At 39.3% G+C, this 26,811-nt stretch overlaps 1 protein-coding gene across 1 annotated transcript in view; it reads left to right on the top strand.

The window, feature by feature from the left end:
- The window catches only part of MAN1A1 (mannosidase alpha class 1A member 1), a 151,227-nt gene extending 124,746 nt beyond the window's left edge, over positions 1-26,481 (top strand). Inside the window, exons 10-15 of the mRNA XM_081829371.1 lie at positions 1,413-1,506; positions 8,300-8,415; positions 12,947-13,166; positions 13,903-14,075; positions 23,142-23,257; positions 23,644-26,481. Coding sequence (XP_081685497.1) covers positions 1,413-1,506; positions 8,300-8,415; positions 12,947-13,166; positions 13,903-14,075; positions 23,142-23,257; positions 23,644-23,770 — 846 coding nt within the window. The 3' untranslated portion in view covers positions 23,771-26,481. The remainder of the gene's footprint in view (positions 1-1,412; positions 1,507-8,299; positions 8,416-12,946; positions 13,167-13,902; positions 14,076-23,141; positions 23,258-23,643) is intronic.
- Positions 26,482-26,811: the final 330 nt, after the last annotated feature.

The following is a 26,811-nucleotide window of genomic DNA, read 5'->3' as shown; positions in this document are numbered from 1 at the left end:
TATGTCCCCCGCTCTTGAACACTTTCCAGTCAGGCTTTTTTCTCTGCCACACCTGTCTCAGTGACCAGTGAGCTCTGTGTTGCCAGGTCTGGTGATCATTCTCAGCCCTCGTCTTCCTCACCCTCTCAGCAGCTGACACACTTGGTCACTTCCTTCTCCGAGACCCTGCACGGGGCTGCAGGCATATGGTACTACCCTGGTTTGCCTCCTTCCTCAGTAGAGTGCTCCTTCTCAGCCTTCTTTGTTGGATCTTCCCCAATGTCCCAACTTCTAAATATCAGAAAGCCTCAGGACTCAAACCTGGACCTCTTCTTTTTATGTTCACTGTCTACATGATTTCATCCAGTCTCATGGCTCCACATACGGTCTATGTGCTGTTGTTGACTCCAAATTGATCATTCCAGCCCCAACCTGTCCCACGCTCTATATCCGACATTTCCACTGAGAGGTCTAAAAGACACCTGCTACTCCAAATGCCTCAGACTCAACCCCCAGACCTGTTTCTACTGGAGTCTTCACTGTCTTGATAAATGCCACCTCGGTTTACCCAGTGGCTCAGACCATGGATCTTGAGGTCATCTGGTTCCTCTCTTTTTGGGAAACCTTAGGTTGAATCCATCAGGAGATGTTTTGGCTCTATCCTCTTTCTCTGCTCCCACCCTTTCCTGGGACCCTAATATCTCTCACCTGGACTCTGCAGTACTCACCTGAATACTGCTTCCTCTCTTGTCCCCTCAACCACATGAAACTTCAATGGCTTCCCATCACACTTGGAATAAAATAAGCCTTCATCTTGGCCCATGAGGCTTGCATGATGTGGGCCCTGACTCTCTCTCTCCTCTCTCTTTGACATTCTCCCCTTTGCTTCCTCACCTCCAGCCTCAGTGGTCTTGCCAAACCCACTCTCTTCTCAGGGCGTTTGTGCTTGCACCTCCCTCTGCCCTGGTTGCTCTTCCTCCAACTTTCTGCATGGTTATTCCTTTGCTACTTTAAGTTTTGGCTCAAACCCCCTCCCATCAGGCTCCCCAGACCTCCCTGACTAAGCGTGCAGCCTCACGACCTCACATCACTCTGTCCCATTGTTCTCTATAACTTTTTCATAGCATCTGTCACCACCTGACATATTTATGTGCTTATTATCTGTCTCCTCCCACTAGACTGCAAATTCCAAGAGGGTAATGACTTTGTTTATCCACTGATAGATCCCTAGTTCCTTCTTTGGCATCTGGCGGATGAGTGTGACTGTATTCACTTACTGCGATTATTTTTGTAAGCTGGGGGCGACTCTCTTTGTTCTAATTCTTTTAAATCAGTCTTCTTTCCTAACATGGAAAAATATAATGGAGAAAGAGAAGAATGGCACCAAAATTGTGTTTTAGATTTTCATAGTAACATCTCATTTTCTGTTGTAGGTAATGAATATTCGAACAGTACTGAACAACCTGGAAAAACCACAAGGCCTTTATCCTAACTATCTGAATCCCAGTAGTGGACAGTGGGGTCAATGTAAGTCAAAAGATTAGCATTGTTTTAGCTCTTTATGATACCCAGCACTGTTCTAGTAACACAGAGAAGGAGTACAAAAAAGCACAAATCTTTTTGGGGAATGTTTCAAAAAGGGGAAAGTGGGCATGTTTCCTTTACTAAATAGGCTTCTCGTAAGAGAGACTATAAATGTTACCAGGGATCTAGATTGTTTGTTTTTCGTGCATAACTGTGAGTATGATGACATGTAAGCACATTTAAATTATTAATCAGGAAGGGAAGATCGGGTCGGGTTGTGTGGGGATGTTAGCCCATAACAAGCCGGTCGTGTGGATAGAAGGGAAAATTGTTCCTTTGTGCTATTATAGACAATCAGGGTTTTGCACAGAGCAGCTAGATCATTCTACTGTATAGCATTTTCTCTTTTTCTTCTTGGCTCCAAGATGAGAGAGGAACCTGAATCTTTAAGGGTTAGGAAATTGAAAGAGCATACAGGGTATTTTCTCTACTTAATTTTAAGCCAGCAGATAATGGTTTCTTCCCAGTAGAATTATCTTCAGATTAGGAGAAAGCATTATGCAAGAAGCCCTCACTTCAGATCCCTTAGGGACTTTGACTCTGGTATGAAGATTCAGAGTAGTTGAAAGAAATGTTCTCAAGCTGATTTGGAAAAACAGTGGTAGATTAACACCACAACTGAGAGCGAGTACAGAATACTAAGTGAGCTGCCTCACGGTGCTGGGGCTGTTAGCAGTGCCTTACAATTTTATTCTAATTTGAGTATTTTCTTTATATTTCAAATTATATTCTTAGGTGAATATGCCCCACTGTTACTGTAGAAGTACTTCTCTTAAAGAATAATTTCGTAGAATAAAAATTGTGCTAAAATCTCTGTCTGTAGTGGCTATGGAAGGCCTAGCCGTTGAGACTGTAAGACCAGAAGGTTGCCACTTAGCCAAGTGTGGTCTGCAGATCACTGCCTGTCGCTGAGACCGTTCACGGGGTCCCGAAGGTCAAAGCTATTTTTATAATACTACTAAGGCTGGGGCGCCTGGGTGGCTCAGTTGGTTAAGCGACTGCCTTCGGCTCAGGTCATGATCCTGGAGTCCCTGGATCCAGTCCCGCATCGGGCTCCCTGCTCGGCAGGGAGTCTGCTTCTCCCTTTGGCCCTCCCCCCTCTCATGTGCTCTCTCTCATTCTCTCTCTCTCAAATAAATAAATAAAATCTTTTAAAAAAAAATGTTAACCTTTAAAAAACTACTTGTCAAGGTTTGTTTTAGTGTCAAAGAAAAATATCCACAATTATCTGAAAAGACTCGTAAAATACTTTCTTTTCCAACTGTGTAACTGTAACTGTGTGAGGCTGAATTTTCTTCATGTTATTTCCACCAAAATGACAGATAGCAACAGGTTGAATATACAGCAGATACAAAAATCCAGCTGTCTTCTAGTACAGCAAAAATTTAAAATATTTGCAAAAATATAAATCAGTGTCAGTCTTTTAGCTAATTTTTTATGTTGTAAAATATAATGTTTTTATGAAAGATATGTTATCATAATGGTTGTATTATCATTGTAAATTAATAAAATATTTTAACTTAATTTAAATATTTTAAATTTCATTTCCAATATGGTAAATACTTATAGAAATTACATAAACAAGTTATTTAGGGCATTTATTTGTTGTTAAGAGTGTAAAACGTGCTGAGACTAAAAGCTTAAGAACCATTAAGAGTATTTGAGATAAAATAGAACTTGAGTAGCTTTCTGAGTACAAGGACCAGATAAGATTCTCTAAAAGGACAGGTGTTTTTAGCATTTTCCTTCTCATGAATGATTTTAAAAATTGAAAAGAATTCTCTATGACTGTTTTCTTCTTGTGGTTTAGGATTTAGAAGTCACTGTGAAGAGGGACAAAAAGTATCAGTTGTACTGGAACATCCCAGTTTTAGCTTCTGGGTTACCAGTATATTGTGTATTTGGCCATGTTTCCTGGTACAAAGGGCCCGTTATATTTGGATTGCTCATGGACCAATTTCTTGATGGCAAACAAATAGGGTTGATGACTCTCATGTCTGCGCTCCCTCCCCACCCCTATCCTGTGTTCCAGCCACAATGGAGACACACTTATTTTTTCGTTCTTTAATCAAGGCCCGCTTGGTCATATCCAGGTCTTGGTTTGTGCTGTTTCCTCAGCCCTTTTACCTCTCTTCTGACTCTACCAAGGTCTATTACCTCTCTTCTGACTACACCAGCTCAATTGCCCTTTCTTCTGGGGGACCTTCTTCTGCAAGACCCTGGTTGGAATTTGTTAGTACCCACTCATCCTCTACTTACCCCTTCCTCCCCTGCACCAGTACTTTGGATTTATCTATCATTATCTTTTTCAAAATGATTCATATACATCCCCATCTTCCTAGGGATCCAAAACTTTTGAGGCCAGTGACATTGTCTTGTGGATATTTGTTAACCCAGTGTACCGTTATCTTACACTAGTAGGTGTTACTTACTTACTAGTAGGTGAATTTTGTGAGTATTCATGCACTCTGTTTCCAGTCTGTCTTTCTGCCTCTGCTTTTAATAATGGTTCTATTTATTCTCTGCTCCTCAGTTGTGGCTGAGAGGCAGCATCAGGTCCTAGTCACTGATAATATAAAGAGATCTTGCAACTGTTGAGGCCAGATGTGGGACTCCATGTCTATAGACAGAACAATTATCATTCTTCTTTTTGTTTAAGATTTTATTTATTTATTTATTTATTTATTTGAGGGGGGAGCACGAGCAGGGTGAGGGGCAGAGGGAGAAGCAGACTCCCCGCCGAGCAGGGAAGCCTGATGCGGGGCTCGATCCCAGGACCCTGGGATCATGACCTGAGCTGAAGGCAGATGCTTAACCGTCTGAGCCCCCCAGGTGCCCATTCTTCTTTGATTAATATAACAACATTAACATACATATAGTGTCACTAGCATCATTGGGGGAATGCTTTGAGAAGTTCAGGTTCAGATGAAATATGCAAAATAATAAAAAATAAAGATTCTGAGTATTTAATCCTTTTTGTCTTATTTTGCTACTTGTTTTATCTCTTAAGTATTAGGAATCCTTTTATGGGACCTATTCCTCTTGGGAAAGAAAGAGTAAATTGTCTTCTATAGAGAAGAGCATAATATTTGAGTGATTATAGTACACGTTACCTTTAGAACATTTGGGAATAAAAATACCATATATGTTCTTGTAGAAGTGGGAGGTTCCTTCCTGCTGATAAAATCAGGCATGTTCTCTCCCACACCCACTTAATATTTACACAGGATTCTGTTGCCAACACAAATAGTCCTCCAGATATGGGGAAGCACAGTGAGTGATATGCTAAGTTGTCAAAAAGGCTTGTTCTTGTTTCTCCTCTATGTTCCTTTATTTTCATTCTTTCCAAATATGACAAATTTATAGGCAGGAAATAAAAATATAGAAAATTAACTGGCATTTACCAAAATTAATTCAAGCAAATGTATTATTATGTAACCCTTTTTCCTTTTTTAAAAATCACCAAATGCCCAAACTTGCTTCTTCCATCCATTATAGAATCATAACCCAAGAGGGGAAGAAAATGAAGCTGCTTCTGGCTGTTAGCTTTCAGTTCTCATTGCTTTAACTCTGAAGGACATGTCTGGATCATGGCCATCATTTCCTATTACTTCATTTAGTCCTTGTTGTTTTGACAGTAACCGGACAGTGATTTGCGTTACCATGCATCACTTGCATTTGTCTCCCGCAATCATGTTTATAACAACAGGGCTTATTGATGAGATAGTACTTAGTGTATTTAGTTTGTAAATGTCAGAGGTTTCTGTGGTAATTTATTTAGGAAATTGCAAAGGTCACTTCAAACACTGCTGTTTTAAGAATCAGCCTTACAATTGTAAAACACTAATTTTACATTAAAATTAGAACCGGACTTTCTGCCATAACAAAAATCACATATTTCACTACTTAAAAATATAGCCCTCCTAGCTTGAATGGGAATAGTCCTTATTCTTACTTACTTATAAGAATTTTTCCTTGTTCATCAGTTGTTTACTAAGTACCTGCTATATGCAAGCTACTTTCAGGGGTTGATGTGGACCAGGAAGCATGATAGGTCTAGTCCCTGTCCTCTTGTATCGTGATCTTGTAGAGAAGACAGAGAAAAAATTCTACCATTTTAGAACTTGCGTAGTAGTAGTTAGTGTAGTTTAGGAAGTTAGTGTAGTAGACATGTGCTATCAAAAAGTGTATAATGGGGGCGCCTGGGTGGCTCAGTCATTAAGCGGCTGCCTTCGGCTCAGGTCATGGTCCCAGGGTCCTGGGATCAAGCCCCCCGTCGGGCTCCCTGCTCAGCAGGAAGCCTGCTTCTCCCTCTCCTGCTTCCCCTGCTTGTGTTCCCTCTCTCGCTGTGTCTCTCTCTGTCAAATAAATACATAAAATCTTTTTTTTTAAAAAGTGCATAATGAAGGAGTCAGAGAAAGGAAGTGATATTTAATCCTACACAGGAAGTTTGAGTGAGAATTACTCAGTGAAGGGGAAAGGAGGCAGGGAACGCACATGGGACAGAGAACAACACCTTTAGAGTACCTGTGGTGGTAAGGAACCCTCTGGTTTTGAGGGGCCAGAGGAAGAGTCGTATGGCAGAAGGATAGAGAGCAAGTAGAGAGGGACTGATGGTGACATGGGGAAGATGGAGGCCACGCAGGCATCCAGGTCTCCGAAGACCCAGCATTTGAGTCTTTGTCATTGAAGGCCTCCAGTTGGGATGATCCAGTTCACATGTTAAAGGGGTTACGCTGGTCTTACTGAGGGAGTAGACTGCATTGGCCTTGCTATTCGAACTTTCTGTGATGATGACGACAATGTTCGGGATCTTCCCTGACCGGTACAGTAACCCGGGGCCACATGTAGCTAGTGGGCACTAGATGGCCGATGGCCGAGGAAGTGAATTGTTTTTATTTTTTTTTTAGTTAACTTAAATGTAAATAGCTATATGCTATCAGAGTGCAGAAGGCTACATAATTGGCCACTGCAGACTCAGAAGCAGGAGATACTGGTAGCTTCAGCCAGGATCGTACTGGTGAGGAAGAGGAGTGGATAGATTCATGAGATATATAAGAGGTGAAATTAGTAGAGCTCAGTAGCTCATTTTGGGGGCCAGGGAGCGAAGAAGTAAAGAATGACTCTCCAATGTCTAACTTGCACAGTTGGAAGGGTGGTGGGGCCACTTAGCGAGACAGGGACCCATGGCAGAAGGTAAGGTTGAGAAGGAAAAGAGAATGAATTCAGTTTTTGGTTTTTTTTTAAGATTTTATTTATTCATTCATGGGAGACGGGGGAGGGGGGGGGCAGAGGGAGAAGCAGGCTCCCAAGGAGCAGGGAGCCCGACGCAGGGCTCGATCCCAGGACCCTGAGATCATGACCTGAGCCGAAGGCAGACGCTTAACCATCTGAGCCACCCAGGTGCCTGAGAATGAATTCAGTTTTAACTGTTCAGTTTTAGGCCCCCATGTAAACCTCCAAGTGGAGTTGTCGGGGAGTTGTCGGGAGAAAATTGTCTCGATAGTTGTACAAAAACAGATTTACTTTCACGTGACAGAGTCAACAAAGGTCTTATTTTTAAAAAACAGATACGTAAAATTCGTTTTGAGTTATGAAACTTAAAATGCAGATTTCCAAAATCAGGCTGTCTCATTAGTGTGCGAACTCTCTATGAATTCTAAGAATGATACTTCAAATAGATTATATCTCTGTTTTTGTAGGTAGATATGCTTGGGAAATTAAAGAATTAATTCAAGCAGTAAGCAGAAGAATACATTTAGTGTTACATGGTAGAGAGCAAGCAATTCCAAGTGCGAGATCCTGTGGGGCTGTGGGGGCAGATGGCCTCTGCCAGCGTTGTGATCTCCTTTAGCCTCACTTAGTCTTAATATTTTTCACTTTTAATGAGGATACCTACCCTATAAATTACGTGCCATGTGGTTGACAGTATATTTGGTGGATCTGGTATAATAAATGGCAGTGGGGGAGGATTGCAGGAATGGAGAATTAGGAAGATGTCTCCTGCCCTGTCGTCTTTCTTACTGGCCTCCCCCAAAGGATGTTGACCGTGCAGATTGATAACACTGGAAAACCCATCAAATAATAATAATAATCACAAGAAGCTGAGGAGCTTCTTGTTCTATTGCAAGCCAGTTCTTTTTAAGGTTTGTTAATACTCATAGTATTTGACATAGTCTACGTTACTGGGCGCTAAAGCAATCAAAATTTATTTGAATATATACTGTGAAACATTTTAATTTGGTGTTTTTTAAGATTTTATTTATTTATTTGACAGAGAGAGACACAGCGAGAGAGGGAACACAAGCAGGGGGAGTGGGAGAGGGAGAAGCAGGCTTCCCGCTGAGCAGGGAGCCCGATGCGGGGCTCGATCCCAGGATCCCGGGATCATGACCTGAGCCGAAGGCAGACGCTTAACGACTGAGCCACCCAGGCGCCCCTAATTTGGTGGTTTTAACTAGAGAAACTGATTTTTGGAATTAGGGTTGATTATATATTTTTTATCTCCGTGTTTACAAAACTACCCTGGTAATTATTTAGAGTATATCACATTAGTTAACAGCACATCTGCTCTTTTCAGAATATCTTCCTGAAAACAAGAGATTTGTCGGAATTTAAATGTAACATTGAGTTGCAGTTGACGTAGGGTTTTGCATCCTAGTTACTAATGTGATTTTGCTGCATTATCTGAATTAAAGCCTGAATCACTCTGAAATTCATTTTCCTCTCTTTGCAGATCATGTATCAGTTGGAGGACTCGGAGACAGCTTTTATGAATATTTGCTAAAGGCGTGGTTAATGTCTGACAAGACAGATCTAGAAGCTAAGAAGATGTATTTTGATGCTGTTCAGGTAAACCAATATTTAATCGCCTTTACCACTAAGGTAACATAATTTGCATATTAATCAGCCTTTAATGGGAAATGGAATACTATACAAGTGGGTTACAAAATATTTCCAGTTAGGCTGAGTTCAGTGTCTGCTAATATTAATTATAACAATAGTAGTCCCACCTCAGTAAAGATTCACATATCCAAAAAAGAAATATTTTTCTTCAAGGAGTAGGAGTGTGGAACCAAAATTCAAACTAAAATTTGTGTCAACACTTGTCTCTTTTTACCTCACCACTATGGATTTATTTGTGAATAAGAATTTCCATACTACATTTAAGTGTTCTTTACATGCAGTAAGTTCATAAAAATAAGTTAGAAATTGTTTAGCAAAATATATAGGAGGTGGCCAGTGTAAGAGTAAACTAAGCCTCAAGAAAATGTAAGCCTCAATCAAAAATGAAAATAAAATTGGAAAGTAAATAAAGCAAAAGAAGGATATTATTTCATATAAAATACTTGAACTCACACCCAGCTTTTCAGAAACAAATTTTTTAGCAGAGCCAAGTGCCTTTGTGATTGATAAGTATTTTGTATGGTAACTCATATTTTTTTAATATTATCAAGGCATCTCAGATAATGTTATAAAAGTATGGCTAAATCAGAAAAATGTCTTTTTTATTGACTGTTTAGAATTTTTTTTATAATTGAGAGTATTAATTCTTAGGTGGGGAGGATGGAAATTTGTAACTCCTCAGTAATGTAGCTACTGTTTTAAAGTTAGTCTCCCCGAGAGGAGGTCTGGGTAATTTAGACATAATAATCCAATTTATTCATTTAAATATAAATGCAGCTTGCTTTGCTCTGGTTGGGCCAGATTGACTATTACTGTGGTTCCCTCCCACAGTCAATAAGAAGCATCACTAAGTACAGCAGATAAGACTCTTTACTGTTTCACAAATAGGAACCAGAACGTCTTAGTTAGTACACTGGCTTTCATTTAGCACAGCCTTAATTAAGGCACATGATGAACATAAAAAGCAAACTAGGATATAGCCCACATGGCCTCTGCCAGGTTTGTTTTTCTTCATTCCTATGAGGTTTCAAGTTTTAAGCTAGGGAATTCTCCAAACAATATGGTTTGTGTTATGTCGTTTTTTCATACTATCCTAGCAGATATTTTAATTATTCTAATCTTAAAGTGGCCCCCTAAGATCTTGATGTTCTAGGAAAGGCAATTTTAAAATGTTCTTTGAAATATTTTCCCCCAGTTCCTAGAACTATACCCACACAGCTTTTAATATATTGTATTTAGACAAACCATTGACAGGAAAATCCATTAAGAACACCGATTTCTCTTAGTAGTAAAAACATTTTCAATCCACTGTGTTTTCAACTTAGAAAGGAAAGCTAGAACACTTAACTTTCTGATTGGAGAAGTAACCATGTCTTATATAACAAAGTTTCTTTCTGCTAAGCTGTACTCTAAAAAAAACATTAAAGAGAAGATCCCATAATTATCATCCTGGACAGTTGAGTTCCTGGAGATACAGTTCTTCAGTTTTAGCTTCAAGTAGATTTTGGAAAGCATTTAATCCCAGCATGGTCTGTTTTCTTTGATTGTTTTAATTACAAAATACTTTGGGCTTTCAACTGGCTGTTATGTTCTTCTCTGGAGACCACACTAAGAATCCACTGTGGTAGATGTTCATTGTACCAAGGGTCCACTGGAGTGAATGGTACCTGGGCACATGATGTATTAGACATTTAGGTTTCTAAAGGTTTCATCAAACTCATCTTTTTTTCAAATATGGAGGACTGAAATCACAAAATACATGATATTCTTTCTTCCTAATCAATTCCCTGCAGATTTAACACATATTTTTAGAACCACTAAAGACTATTTTTTCCTCCTTTATATTTATTTACACTTTCCCACAGTCACACAAACATCGCTTTGAAGGTCTTAGAACTTCATTGTAGTTTGAGGGGTAGCATCTTGGTCAGAATCATGCCAAAAATAATATAGTACTTTATTCAGGATCCATAACAGGATAATAGTATTTCTCTAGTCCATGCTCAAAAGCTATAACTTTTGCCATATAAAAAGAATAATTTCTTGGGTGATGAACAAGTGTCTGCTTGAAGAACTTTATTGCAGTTTGTGCTATGAGAAATGTAAATAGTTAAGATGTTCAGTTAAATAAGAATGAAATATTAATATAATAACTAGACCATCTATAAAATTAGCTAACCGCAGTTAATGAGCACAGTAGTGTGTTCCTTTATTTCTTACCATCTTGGTGTTTCAGTTGTTTATTTTCAATAAAGGTAGGAAAGGTGTTATCTGTCTGTGTATTCATTTTCATTCATTCTTCTCTATCACAAGTTTTGTCTGTGTCTACTATTCCCAAAGGTACTTCCTAAAAAGCTCTTTTTTTTATAATGGCATAACAGGTATGGACGTAGTCAGAGCTCTTTGTCTTCTGTGGAGTAGTTGGGAGGGGGAAAAACACATTTCCTGTTACAGCAGCAGCTACAGTTAGCAATTACAAACCGTTATACCTCATTTTTGCTTTTTAAAATGTAAGGCTTATTTTATGTTTTCTATCTATTATAAAAGAATATCAACAGTCCTAGGGCAAAAATAAAAGGTATTTTGCAAATCATTCTTGTAAACATCATTTCTCCCCAGTTTACAGACCTTTATTCTTTTTTTTAAGTTTTTATTTTAACTCCAGTTAGTTAACATACGGCATTATATTAGGCTCAGGTGTACAATAGAGTGATTCAACACTTCCATACATCACCCTATGCTCATCACATGTGCACTCCTTAATCCCCATCACCTATTTCACCCATCCTCCCTCCCCTCTGGTAACCATCAGCTTGTTCTCTATAATTAAGAGCTTGTTTCTTGATTTGTTTCTCTCATTTTTTTTCCCTGTACTTGTTTTGTTTCTTAAATTTCACATATGAGTGAAATCATATGGTATTTGTCTTTCTCCAACTGACGTATTTCACTTAGTATTATACTCTCTAGCTTCATCCATCGTTGTGATGGCAAGATTTCATTCTTTTTTGTGGCTGAATGATTCCATTATTGCCACATCTTCTTTATTCATCAATCAGTGGGCACTTGGGCTGCTTCCATGTCTTGGCTATTGTAAATAGTGCTGCTATAAACATAGGGATGCCTGTATCCCTTTGAATTAATGGTTTTATAATCTTTTTTTTTATCTTCAGTTAGCCAACATATAGTACATCATTAATTTTTGATGTAGTGTTCAATGATTCATTAGTTGCATATAACAGTGCTCATCACATCACGTGCCCTTCTTAATACCCATCAGCCAGCTATCCCATCGTCCCACCCCCCACCCATCTGTAACCCTCAGTTTGTGGTCTCGGAACCAGAGGAGTCACAGAGCGAATGGGGGTGCTGAGCCTGTAGAGTGCCCAAGCAGTGGAGCTGGGAGGCAGGTTGTGGTCTTGTATTCTTCAGGTAAATACCCAGTAGTGTGATTGCTGGATCACAGGGTAGTTCTACTTTTAACTTTTTGAGAAACTTCCATACTGTTTTCCACAGTGGCTGCACCAGTTTGCATTCCCACCAATACTGCAAGAGGGTTCCTTTTTCTCTACATCCTCACCAAAACCTGTTCTTTGTGTTGTTGATTTTAGCCATTCTGACAGGTGTGAGGTGATAACTCATTGTAGTTTTGTTTGTGCATTCCCTAGATGATAAGTGATGATGAGCATCTTTTTATATGTCTTTTTTTGTTATATACTAATGTGCTTTTTAATAGAATTATTAGGGAGGAATTTAATTCAAGTGTTACCACAGTGGAGATGTGAGTGATGATGATAAATAAAACTTATCAAGTGCTAGTCACAGCATTGACGGCTTCATACACTAAATGTTGCAGAGTTTTCTCAGAAGATACTACTATTCCCTTTTTATGGTTAAGGATACTGAGATTTAGGGATACAGCAAGCAAATTACCCACCAAGTTCACAGACAGTGTCAGAGTTGGAATTTGAGGCCAAGCAATCTGACTCAAGAACGGCACACCTTTCCCCCTCAGTTTACCGCCCTCTGAGCCTAAGAGAGCCAAAGGCAGGGTAACACTCCCCGCCTGGACTTTATACACAAATACACTCTATTCTTCATCCATAGTGGGCTTGTACTTTGTGTCATTTCTCCATTGTGAAAATGGAAATGCATTAACCATTAACCTCTACACCTGTGGCCTCTCTTTGAGAAGGGGACAGCTTTTGAGGTCTGAGGACTACAAATGTTTGGTCGTGGAACCAGGCAAAACCAACTGGGCTGGCCCAGCAGCGATAATCCTAACTAACCAGACTAATAAGGCAGAGACTAGAGGAGGAATACAGAAAGCATTAACAAAATTTCAGGTGGAATCAGATTGAGGGCACCAAATTCAAAACTGCGAGTGATGTTTTATTCTTTTTCTCTCTTAGCGTGGAGAATGTTTTTAGTATAAATTTGGAAGGGATTTAAAAATGTTGAAAATAAGTCTGATTTGCAGGCAATTGAGGCTCACTTGATCCGCAAGTCTAGTACGGGGCTGACTTACATCGCGGAGTGGAAAGGGGGCCTCCTGGAACACAAGATGGGTCACCTGACCTGCTTTGCTGGAGGCATGTTTGCACTTGGGGCCGACGACGCTCCCACGGGCCTGACCCAGCACTACCTTCAGCTCGGGGCTGAAATTGCCCGAACCTGTTATGAATCTTACAATCGCACCTGTGAGTACCTGTGATTCTTCATTTTCAATCTATTCCCACAGGCTTTTATTTTGTTCAGTAAGGACCATTGTCACTGCTGCCACCAAAAGAATATCCAGTGTGCCTCATGAAACTGGAAGCTCATGATGAATATTTTAAAGGAATTTATATTTTTTACCTTAAGAAGCACTGCTTTTCTACATAAAAGTATCTACCCTTAGTTTTCCCAAGGAATAAGAATTGAAGCCATACAGGGTTAAGCCAGGCTGATTAATTGACCCTGCTTTAGGTAAATAACATTGGTTAAGAATCTCTGTCCCAGGTGCAAAAGAAACTTAGTTTTTTATGCCATTATTAACCTTTTCAGTATCTCTGTGAAATAAGAGTCTGGCTCCCTTCTCATAAAACAGGAGTTTGAAGCCCAAAGATTAAGTAACCTCTCATGACATAATGACATAGAATTCTCAACCACTGGTTTTCCAGCTGACTAATAAGGGGTGCTGTAGTGCCTTGTACCTACCTGGGGGGCACTCAGCAAGTGCTGGTTAAATGAAAGAAAATAGCGGATCATTGCGGTGCTTTAAAAAGGACTCTCAGATGACTGTATTTTAAAAGTGTATCGAATATTGTTTATTATAGGATGTCAATTGCTTTGACATCTCTCTTGAATGTTGTAAAGTACTTTCTCATTTCATTGGAGTTATAGAACTGAGCAGCATCCAGACAATAACGCTTCTCACCCTTGCATGCCCTTTAGATATGAAGCTGGGACCGGAAGCTTTCAGGTTCGATGGTGGTGTTGAAGCCATTGCCACCAGGCAGAATGAAAAGTACTACATCCTACGGCCAGAGGTTGTTGAGACTTACATGTACATGTGGCGACTGACTCATGATCCAAAGTACAGGAAATGGGCCTGGGAAGCCGTAGAGGTGACGTTTTAATTCGCTTATATTTCTTATACGTAAATGTCTCAGGGAAAAATGCTCAGTGATTTCTTTAAATCTAGCTTATCAACTTTTCTAGGATTTTTAAAGCTTTGAGGGGTGGGTACAGAGGGAGAGGGGGAAAGAGAGAATCCTCAGCAGGCTCCATGCCCATCACAGAGCCCAGTGGGGGCTCCATCTCGCGACCTGAGCCAAAATCAAGAGTCAGCCGCTCATCCGACTGAGCTACCTGGGCCCCCTGATTTTTAAAGGTTTAATTAGAATTTTTCCCAATTCAAGAATGAGTGTTTTCAGTTGTCATCCTATATCCCTGGCTTCAGCTTTGCTTTATGTAATATGGTGCTAGTAATAGACCTACTTTGAGACTAAAAGAGATCTCTAGAAAGGCATATTATAAAACTAAGTTCCCACAGCCATAGAAATAATGGTCACTTAATTCCACAGTTACTGACAATTTGGGGATAATGACCTCTGCCTGTTGTCTGTTTTGAGAAGCCGCTACATTGGTTGGTTGGTTGGTTTTTATGAGTCTTTGGGCATTGAAATGAAAATACGTGCTTCTACTTAGTTTCAACCTAAATAAAAAGGTAAACGAGACAAACTCAAAATTGTCCATAAAAAAGAGTTTATTCAGGGACAGCAGAGGAATTGCAATTCAGCAAACACAAGTGAGTCATTTGAAGTTTCAAGGTGGGCTGTATGTAAAGAAGAGAGAATTCAGATAGAGTCTGTTAAAATAAAAAACAAATAGGCACCAGCTTTGAGAATTCCCTGACTGGACAAAACCAGTCGAGTCATACAAATAAAGCACAACTGAGCTATTTTGTGAGACCAGCCTGACCTGGGTCAGTTCTTGTTCATTCCATAAGTAAAACTTCCCAAGGGGTTGATATAAGGCAACCTCTGGCCAACTCCCTATCATCCCAGTATTATCAGTTTTCTGTAAATCTGGCACGTACAGGAAATCAGTCTCACGGTCCTTAAGTTTTGTTTTCCTAAGGGTACATGCGTAAGATTTTCTGTTTTCTGTCTTCCGGTTCCAGTTCCATTTTAGCTTGAAATTCTTCCACAGAGTAAATTAGCTACTTAGATCTAACTTTTAGAAAGGACTTACAGAAGAACTACTTTGTGCAACAATATTCGTTCACCGACCTCAGGTTTCTCTGAATATCTATGAGCTTTCCATCTATCCCATGCGCTGTTTGAATTGTCTTCATCACCCCTTGGGTCTCTTCCTACAGAACATGGCATGTCATCTTCCCAAACTAATCTAGTGAACACTGTGTGCTGGTACTAGCAGCTACTCTCTCCAGATTCTGCATCAAATAATGTTAATTTTAAGAGCTATTATTCTGGAAGGAGTTGTGGTGGAGCATCAACGAGATAAGAACAAGCCAACACTTTAATTACATTCGCTGTTACAAAGTTAGCTGTCTTTAAAACCTGACTGTTAGAAATAACTTCTCTCAGGAAATCTAAAATGAATATATTGCCTTTGTGTAAGTTATAACCAATATCTTAGGAAGCCGTTGATGAATCTTGCTTATTACCCTCTTCGTGTAGTGTGTGCCTTATCCCTAGTCATTAGTCATTTTAAGTAATAACGATTCTTTAGGCCTCTTTTTGTCTTTTACTTCTTGCAAAGTTTTCTAATCATGTTTAGTCGGTGGTAATTCCAATTTCTTTAAATTTATGTTTTTTCCTCTGAAAAAAATGTATAGAAATTGAGGTTCATCTAAGCTTTGGTGATAGGAAATTATTTTGGTTTTCACTAGGCCAGCAAAAGAATTTAAGGCTAATAGTCACCTTGCAAATATCAGTTTAAATTGAAAATATCAGGAATAACGTATTTCATCAAATGTAAAACACCCTAATTGATAAGAAACACCATTATTTTGTGCACCACTGAGAAAGTACCACACCACCAATTAAGTTAGGACATGCCAATTTTAGAGTTGTTAAAATGTGAAAAATGTCTGAGAGAGAACTGATACAAAAATGGAAATAAGCCGTGTGAATGGGAAGCTTTGGTTCGCTTGGTTCTTCAGGGGAGCATGTTTGTGGGGTAATAACTTGGTTTTAAGGGTTAGGATTTTTGTCTGTTGTTAACTTCTACTGTAGCATATGATGTAAGATTGTCTCCCTGTGCACAGTCTGAACCCTCCGAACCAACCCCCCGCCCCCTGCCCTCGCTTTTTGCCACTAGTGCTTCTGCTAGAACTTGAGGTAGAGGGGGGAGGGGGGAGTGCTGGGATGCTTGCCTTCTTTAAAGCACAGAATCATCAACAGAGATAGTGTGGTGGCACTCTTTTCCCTTGTGTGACATCCCCTCAGCCCTCCTTTGTTTCAGCTACAGCTGCAGGGACCACATCCCTGCACCTCCCCACCCCCCCCACACGCCCCCCCACCCCCCGTGCTTCCCAGCTGCCCCGGCTCTGAGCTGCTTCCCAGGTAGCTGGCTGTGGTCCCGGAGGTGGGAGAGGTAAAGTCCGCAGGGGCAGTCCTGAACCAGTGAGGTCTCAGAGTTGATGAACAGCTAGCCCAGTCTTCCCCCTTTGCAGAATAACTCTGAGATGCATTCTGCATGATTCCTCAGAGGGTTTCCAGTGGGAGGGAGCCTTCACGGCCCACAGCTGTCACCTGCTCAGCACATTTCACGAGCTCTTCTCCCTCCCCCAGTTCACTTGCCCTGCTCATTCCCTTCCTGATGTCACCTCCCTTAAAAACTTGTTGCATGGGGCGCCTGGGTGGCTCAGTCGTTGGGCGTCTGCCTTCGGCTCAGGTCATGATCCCAGGGTCCTGGGATCGAGCCCCGCATCGGGCTCCCTGCTCTGTGGGAAGCCTGCTTCTCCCTCTCCCACTCCCCCTGCTTGTGTTCCCTCTCTGGCTGTGTCTCTCTCTGTCAAATAAATAAATAAAATCTTTAAAAAAAAAAAAAAAAAACTTGTTGCATCTGGCCCTTGTCCTCATGCTCCATTTTTAGGGGAACCCAAACTAAAACACATAGACTAGCCTTCCCCTCAAAGAAAAGACCTCCTTGTCATCTTTGCCAGATGGCTATTCCTCATCAATTCAAGGACTTTGTAGTTTTAAAAAAAGAATATACTACTAATAAAGTAATTCCATTTTTTAATGGCTGAAAGTGTTAGAAACTTACTCCTTTTGAAACCAGAATTTACAGTGTTTTGTGCTCTGGAGGTATGGGGGGAAAATCCCTTCTGTCTTCTACACTTCAGCTCCTCAGTTATCTGAAGACAGCACGTTCTGCCCACTGGTCCATCCTCATCCACCATTTCCCTCCACCTCCTCATGGCGTGTGTGGTCTCTCAGGGCTGAGCAGTGTGACCCAATAACCTCTCTTCTGAGTGTTATTTCCCACAGCTGATGGTCCAACTTGGTTTTTTGGTGGATTGTAAAACCCCTGGCTTACATCGAAGTTGTGGTCAAATGATATTAGCTACTGTATTAGTTCCTGTCGAGACATCTCTTTTGTTCACCCTTGTGTTCAACCACATTTGCTATTTGTAAAGTATTTGTCAGCCATCTTCCCATCTTCTAACGAAGCACTCCCTTTCCAGACTTCTTGCACTCATACGATAAACCTGCTTTCCGTGTCTTAGCTGAATTTCTGAATAGTAACGCTGAACACAATAATAATGTCAAACAAGACATGAAATTATATAATCCAGCATAGGGTACTAGAAACTTCTCCGCAGGTTACCAACAATCCATTAATCACAGATGTTTACACACTTGTGAATCTATGTAGCAAAAGTAACATTTACCTCATAGTTCTTTTGTTTTTCTCAATAATGTCATGAAAACTTCATTAAACTCCTCCCTATTACGGATAATATTCTGATAAAGCTCTACTCTAAATTATACCTATGTATTCATATATGTCTTGGTAGTTATAGATTATACAATGTCTATAAAGGTATGTATGGATTATATGATGTCTCCCCTGGTCCACAGTAGCAGATAAGCCTTATATAGGGATTTTTTGTCCTTTTTTTTCCACACAGACAATTTTTTCTAGTCTCCTAAATCTGACCTTTGCCATATGGACATTCTGGCTCTCAGAAAGTGATTTGTCTTCCCAGTTCCTGCTTCTCCCTCCCCAGGCTTGATCCCTGTTTCCAGACTCTTTGATATGTCTGTTTTGCTAGGTTCTACCTATGAACTCAGACCAAACTCAACCATTCAGCCTAATTATGAGCATTGTTCCCTAGAGTCCACTCTTGGAAATCTCCATGGATCAGCCATTATTCTAACACTTTTAACCTAAAGATAAGAGAATTCTTTTCTCTCCCTTTCTGACTTAACGATTTAACTCATGCTGCTCGCTATTCTCTTACCTTTCTCCCCCGTAAAGAGGTACAGTCCCTTGGGGTCTGGGTTTGTTTAGAGTTCCAGTAACTGTAAACATTTTCCTGTTTTTCTTTTCTCTGCTCTTAGCGCATCCCAGCCACATATGGTCACTAATAATGTAAGCATTTACGTAAAATCGAGGTGGTCCTATGCCTAGAGTCTGAGAGTCCCAAGAACAGATTGCAGTAAAATGATGTTCTCATCAGACTATGCAGCATAAATACATGACTGCTTCCATTGTTGAGATATCGTAAAGCCAGGGCCTGTGATGGGTGCCCAGGAGGGCTGCTTATCCCCAGCTTCATATTCCTAAAGTTTTAAAATTTATATTTGACATGATGGCTTTTCATTTTTTAAAAGTTAAAAAAAAGCCTCTGGCATTTTTCCCCTTTTTTTTTTTTTAATTTGCCAAAAGCCTCAAAAAATAAAAGTAGCTAGGCCTCTCTAAACCTCTGAAAGATCCCTGTCACTCTGCAAAGCGTGTCTTCATCTTGTTTTATTCTCATAACAACCCCATGTTGAACCAAGGGACACTGCCTGGGTCCAGGCACGTTGGAGGCCCCAGTTAAGGAGTCCAGGGCCAGGATTCAGCCCCTTCTTCTGAGATGTTAGAACGCGTGCTGGACAACTCTGACTCACCACATTAAGACTGAGTGAGAAGAAGAATGAGGGTGAACTGAAGAGAGGAAAAACAGTTGGGCATTGTCCATACCACAGAACAACTCTTTCCCTATAATTGAAAGAAGGAGCTTATAGAAATTTCTGTGGGAGAGAGGAGTTGGCAGTTTATCGTGCCTGCCTTGTCCTCTCATTAGCTTATCACCAAAGAACTTCAAGGGAAGAAAATAAGAAAAAGTTTTGTTGTTAAAATCTTTTTTAGGAAATGTCTGGAAGTAGGATTTAATTATGTTCCATAACAACAAATTTGTCCATTTCTTCTAAATCCTGGTTTGTTTGTTTTTTTTTTTTACTTTTTTACAAATAATCTTTGGCCTACTCCAGTGTATCTGGTATTTGACTTTTTAATCAAAAAGAACTTCTATCAAAAAAGGAAGGAAAAAAAATAATAGGACCTGAAATTTCCTTTCTGCAAGCTTTCCCCCGGCTTGGTTTGTTGTCTACAACAGAGAATATAATCAAAGCAGTTTTTAAGTTGATCTTATTTTCCCAGTGGCTTTTAAAAAGTACCAAATCATGAGGTATTTTCTTTGTTCATGTAGCCTGCAAGTTGTTCGGTTGTTACCTAAATTTTCATTCCCACACTGCCCAACTCATCTCTTTTCCAAATACTCATTATAGTCAGAGAAACTTCAGGAATGTAGGATCATTTCTCTCCCGACAGTTAAGAAATTGACTCATCCCATTTTCTTCCATCCCATACTAAAGAAAGGAAAAACATATTTTAGAAATAAATATCAGCCACATTTTTTTTTCACCGCTTTCCATTTTCTTCTTTGATATCTGTGACCAATATCACTAATTAGTACTCCACCATCAGTGTTTACAAAATAAGATGTTCTGGGTGTAGCAGCAGCTGGTTTTGGTCCACTACACTTTCTCAGTTATTGGGTTTATAATCCCAGTTGACATTAACAGTCTCTCTAGATCAGGGGTCAGCAAGCATCTTCTGGAAGAGCCAGAGGGAAGTAGGCTTGGGGGCCATAGGCAACTGCAGGCAGACCTCCTTTTACTGTGCTCTGCTTTACTGTGCTGTGCAGACACTGTGTTTTTTACAGATTGAAGGTTTGTGACAACTCTATGTCGAGCAAGGCTAGTCGGCGCCATTTTTCCAACAGCGTTTGCTTGCTTCATATCTCTGTCACATTTTGATACTTCTCACAATATTTCAAACTTTTTCATTGCTATTATATTTGTTAGGGTGACATGTGATCAGTGATCTTTGATGTTATTATTGTAATTGTTTTGGGGTGCCACGAACAGCACCCTAATAAGACAGAGAACTTTATTGATGAATGTTGTGTGTTCTGATGGCTCCACTGACTCGCCATTCCCTCATTTCTCTCTCTCTCCTCGGGCTGTTCTATTTCCTGAGGTATGACAATCCTGGCATTAGGCCAGTTACTAGCCCCACAGTGGCCTCTAAGTGTTCAGGTGAAAGGAAGAGTCACACATCTCTCAATTTCAATCAAAAGCTACAAATGATTACGTTTAGTGAGGAAGGCATGTCAAAAGCCAAAAAAAAGCCAAGAAAGGCCAAAGAGCTAGGTCTCCTGTGCCAAGCAGCCATATTGTAAGTGCAAAGAAGTTCTTGAAGGAAATTAAAAGTGCTACCTCAGTGAACACAGGAATGATAAGAAAGTAGTATGCTGATAGGGAGAAAGTTTAGTGGTCCGGATAGAAGATCAAACCAGCCACAACATTCCCTTAAGCCACAGCGTAATCCAGAGCAAAATTGACTCTCTCCAATTTTGTGAAGACTGAGAGAGGTGAGGAATCTGCAGAACAAAAGATGTTGGTTCCTGACGTTTAAGGAAGGAAGCTATCTCCATAACATCAAAGGGCAAGGTGAAGCAGCAAGTGCTGATGTAGAAGCTACAGCAAGTTCTCCAGGAGATCTAGCGAAGATCGTTAATGAAATGGCTGCACTACACAACAGATTTTTGGTGTAGATGAAATGCCCTCTTTTAGAGGAAGATGCCATCTAGGACTTTGATAACTGGAGAGGAGAAGTCAATGCCTGGCTTCCAAGCTTCAAAGGACAGGCTGACTCACTTGTTAGGGACTGATGCAGCTGGTGACTTGAAGTTGAAGCCAGTGCTCACTTATCATTTCAAAAAATCTTGGGGGCTCTAAGAATGATGCTAAATCTACTCTGCCTGTGCTCTATAAATGGAACAACGAAGCCTGGATAAGAGCTCACATGTTTACAGTATGGTTTCCTGAATATTTTAAGCCCACTGTTGAGACGTACTGCTCAGCAAAAAAAGATTCCTTTCAAAATATGACTGCTCATTGACAGTGTACCTGGTCGCCCAAGAGCTCTGATGGAGATGGACAATGAGATGGATTTTTCATGCCTGCTAACAGAGCATCCACTCTGCAGCCCACGGTTCAAGGAGCATTTTGACTTTAAGCATTTAAGAAATACATTTCATAAGGCTATAGCTGCCCTAGACAGTGATTCCTCTGATGGATCTGGGCAAAGTCAGTGAAAACCTTCTGGTAAGAATTCACCATTCTAGATACCATTAAGAATATTCATCACTTATGGAGGAGGCCAAAGTATCAACATTAACAGGGCTTTGAAAAAAGTTGATATCTACCCTCACGGGCGACTCTGAGGAGTTCAAGACTTCAGTAGAGGAAGTAACTGCAGATGTGGTGGAAATAGCAAGAGAACTAGAATTAGAAGTGGAGCCTGAGGATGTGACTAAATTGCCAAATCCAATGATAAAACTTGAACAGATGGAGAGTTGCTTCTTATGGATGAGCAAAGAATGGTTTCTTGAGATGGAATCTACTGCTGGTAAAGATGCTGTGAAGATTGTTGAAATGACCACCAAGAATTTAGAATATTACATAAACTTAGTTGAGAAAGCAGCTGCAAGGTTTGAGAGGATTGACTCCAATTTTGAAAGAGGTGCTACCATGGGTAAAATGCTATCAAACAGCATTGTGTGCTGCAGAGAAATCATTTGTTAAAGAAACTGTCAACTGATATGGCAGACTTCACTGTTGTCTTATTTTAAGAAATTGGCATGGCCACCCCAACTTTCGACAGCCACCCCCCTGATCAGTCAGCAGCCATCAACATCAGAGAAAGACCCTCCACCAGCAAAAGGAGTACAACCCACTGAACACTCATGATGCTTAGCATTTTGTAGCAATGGTATTTTTTAATTAAGGTATGTACATTGTTTTCCAGACATAATGCTACCACACACTTAATAGACTCTAGTATAGTCTAGACTATACTAGACACTATACATAACTTTTCTATGCACTGAGAAACCAAAAAATTCACTTGACTCACTTTATCACAATATTCACTTATTGTAGTGGTCTGGAACCAAACCCACAATGTCTCCGAGGTTTGCCTGTACTCAACTCTGCAACTGTAATGAAAAAACAGCCACAGACAATATGTAAACAGATGAGCATGGCTGTGGTTCAGTAACACTTTATTTACAAAATCAATAGCAGACTGGGTTTAGCCTATGACCCATAGTTTGACGAACCCTGCTCTAGACCACAGGAGGAAATGGTAAAAAAAAAAACAAAAAAAAAACACTGAAAAATTATTTCATAACTAAATGTAGAAGTGTTTCTAATTAGATGAGATATATTGTCTATATACCCTTTAACTTTTCATACTTTATTTTTTTAAAAGATTTTATTTATTTCTTTGAGGGGGAGAGAGCACAGAGGGAGAAGCAGACTCCCCGCTGAGCAGAGAGCTCGATGCGGGCCTCGATCCCAGGACCCTGAGACCATGACCTGAGCCGAAGGCAGACGCTTAACCAACTGAGCCGCCCCAACTTTTCATGCTTTATATGCATTTGCATTTTGTGTTATTTTTTAATTTTTGCCTGAAACTCTTCCACATGTATCATTCAATTTGAATCCTTATTTTATTTCAATTTGGCAATTTCATAATAAAAATTGGTGACAAGCAATTTATTGAAATGTGACCATTTTTTCCCTCTTCCGGTAACTTAGGCCCTGGAAAATCACTGCCGAGTGAATGGAGGCTATTCAGGCCTAAGGGATGTTTACCTCAGACACGAGAGTTACGACGACGTGCAGCAGAGTTTCTTCCTGGCAGAGACACTCAAGTAAGTAAAATGTATCCCAAAAGTATGGGGCTGAGGTACCTGGTCAGATCTTCTTTGCAGATGACTTTATCATGAACACCTAATAAATAAGAGCAAGTGTGCCTGCTTCCAAAGGTCACTCTCCCTGCGTGGCACATGTTTGCACCTGTGTTTCCAGTCATTATATAAGTCTGATGCCTGGGGACTGCTTAGTAGGTTTTCCTACACCAACACCCGAGCACAGAGCAGCTTCTTTATTCCACGCTCGTGACTGTATCGCCTCAGGGTTTTGCAATACTTGGCCCTTGTCCGTGATTCTCCATAAGATGAATGGAGACGTTGCTGTCTTTATGCTCTCACTGCCTGATGGTCTCTTGGGCCTCATATACTCATGTTTCTCTCTCCAGATATTTGTACTTAATATTTTCTGATGATGATCTACTTCCACTGGAACACTGGATCTTCAATACCGAGGCACATCTTCTCCCTGTACTCTGTACGAATAAAAAGGAAGTTGAAGTCAATGAAAAATAAAAAGACATTTTATATTTTACTCTGCTCCATTCCCTTCACTGCATACCTTAATAATTCCTTTTCTGGTATTCAGGCACATGATGAATTTTTATCAGTAGGTCTGTGATTATTCTAAGTTCTAAAATTGTTTTGCAGTCTTTTATGTTTATTTTCATAGGCATAGACGGACCTAAATTCCTTATCATATCCTTTATTATTCAGTCAGTAGATCACAGGTTTTTACTTTTTTTAAGTAATCTCTGGAGTTCATGAAGGTATATCATTTTTATTACACCGAATAAAATGGTATACCAGTGACCTCTTAATTACAATTTTGATTTGACTGCAAAACTTTTTCCTCCTCTATGAGGAGATGACGTCTGCTTTAAGCTGTAATGTTTTGCCATGTTGCAAAAAGCCATAATAATAAATTAAATATTAAAAAAGCTTTTTCCTTTTCAATTTTATGTTAATCTGGTTTGTCTATCCACCAGAGACAGATCTTATAACTGTGACAGACAGCCTCTTTATGCGGGTCTATCATTATTTGATAGAATGTCTTCTAAAATACTTCACTCATATTGTAATTCAAATTAGAATGTCATTCCCAAAAGGATCATCTCATGTTGACCTCATTTCATTGGAACCACAGTATATTTTTGTTGGTTAATTATATTAGTGTTTCCTAATTTGTGAATTGGTTCTCAAATTTTACTTTAAATGCCCTGTGTCATTTCTGGATCATGTCCTGGTTAATTTCTTCCATCCCCTACCACACGAATGGAGCTTTCAAGTTTTGCAGAGCTCTGCTATTACTGAATTATATTTTTTGAAAGAAAACAGTATAACTTTTCATGTGTTAGCTTTTGCTTTTAACGGAGTATATGAAGAAACTGAGTCTCTCTAAAGAAAGGGTGAGTATTTAACATGGTTTTTAGTTTGTATTTCATCTTTAAGGTTTTTTTCTTGTTCTCAAAAAAAGCATTACATTTGGTCCACATTTTTTTTTCAGATTTGAAAAGGGCCCTTTCTCAAATGTAGGAAATTATTTCATTTCAATTTGTGAAAGCAGGATTTAACTCTGAAAGAAGCTTTGCTAATGTGTCTATTCATGGTCAATTGAAGAAAATCTAATAAACTTTCAGGCCAAATAAGAATATAGTACATTTTGTCTGGTCAAACTCAACACAGAGATTCCAGCTTAAAAGCAATATATGGGAATAGACATTCCTAATCCCCCACAGTTGTATAGCAGATCAAAATAATTATATGATTCTTCATTAAGAATAAGCATTATTTTGAGATATGAGTGGCTTTCTCAAGAATACATTTGGTGGCACCTTGTGCTTTCTCATATTAGTTCATATTTCATATATGTGAAATATATATATGAATTTTATATATATATATATATATATATATATATATATATATATATATATATTCCTAGAAAGGGCTAATGTGATGATGCATATACTGAGGAACAGAGACTTGGAGCACCTGCATTTTCAACCTAGAGTGGTCAGATAGCTCAGTGCAACCCTGCGAATCAGGCTGAAGCATATGGAATTGCTGTGCTTGTAGTTGAGAAACTGTCTGATATCAGCAATTTCATATGCTTCAACATAATGTTTTTTAATTATTTTCTTAGATCTCAATAGACTCAATTGTTTTTAGCTGTTTCACCTTTTGAAAGTGTTTCAAAAGATTTCCTTTGTCTGAAAGGACCACCTGTGTGACCTGCTCTTTTTTCAATATTGTACATTGGTTTATGTCAAAGAAAAAATTAATAAAATTAGTAAATGAAAAAGTCCTTTAGTGCATCATTATTGCAATGTTAATGACTTCCTGTGACCCAGAATAACTCCTTCCACTCATATCTTCAGCTCACCTTATGAAATGAATGGATAGTTGAGAGTCCTTTTTTTCCCAGGACTTAAAAGCAACGTGTGAGATTATTGCAAAAATTGGGCCATATGTATTTAGATGATAATTTTCACATGAATGTCCTTGGACTAGCAATTTAAATTACTTTATTTTCTTTGATTTTCAATTTGATTTGAAAGAGCACAAAGCTGATGCGTATTTCTGCAGCAGATAGGATATTAAAATCAGGTCATGTGTACACACTGCTCTATAATGTACCTTTTGTATCCTGATATAAATAGGCAAGATGATTGTACTACATTTTGTTCTGCCAATGGCAAGATCAAAGTTTTTCAATTCTAGAACATGGATTTTTTAACCTACGTCCCAAAACACCAAAATGTATACAAAATAAGAGAATATTATGGTGATGTAATTTAATTAAATTTATATTTTGTGTTAATTATTTTAAACAACTGAAGTCCTTAGGTAGGCACTGTCTTTCATTTCATTTTCAGCAAAACTGTGCAGTTAAGTTTACATATGTATTCACATCCTGAAAGGCGAATAATTAAAATAGCACTTAAGTTTGTGTTTCTGCATATGTTTTTGGTATACTGTGCACAATTAATATTACACATGTAAGTTGTATGAAATTTATAGAACTCAATGATGTTTGTCATGACTCCTTCATATATAGTACCCATTCTTTTCATTGATTGTTTTAAATTTGTACATAAGTCTATTCTGTCATTTCCAACTTTCTATAAATCTCTAATGTTATGGAAAACATAATAGATTGACACATAATTTTTAAAAACTATATTTGTAAAATTTCTCTATTGTGAATAAAGCCTTTTAATATATCTCCTCATTTGTTACATTTTTCTCCTTTTAAGTAAGCTTTTGTATATGTGGGGTGGAAACTGAAATAATAGTGATTATTATTAATCCTAGTAGTGAATCCATACCATACCCAGAGAATCTTGACAAAGAAACAGTTCTCATTAAAAACTTTAAATTGCAAAAAATTTTGCATATACATTTTTGATTACTCAAATATCTTATTAAGATTCCAACACAGGGGCACCTGGGTGGCTCGGTTGGTTAAGCGCCCAAACTCTTGATTTTGGCTTAAGTCATGATCTCAGGGTCCTGGGATCAAGCCCCAAGTCTGACTCCATGCTGAATGGGCA

This window comes from Leptonychotes weddellii, chromosome 8 (genome assembly GCF_054177405.1).
Source record: "Leptonychotes weddellii isolate Sample4059 chromosome 8, ASM5417740v2, whole genome shotgun sequence".
Lineage (NCBI taxonomy): Eukaryota > Metazoa > Chordata > Mammalia > Carnivora > Phocidae > Leptonychotes > Leptonychotes weddellii.
The sequence above is the reverse complement of the archived record's forward strand: the minus strand, read 5'-3'. Positions and strand labels throughout refer to the sequence as shown.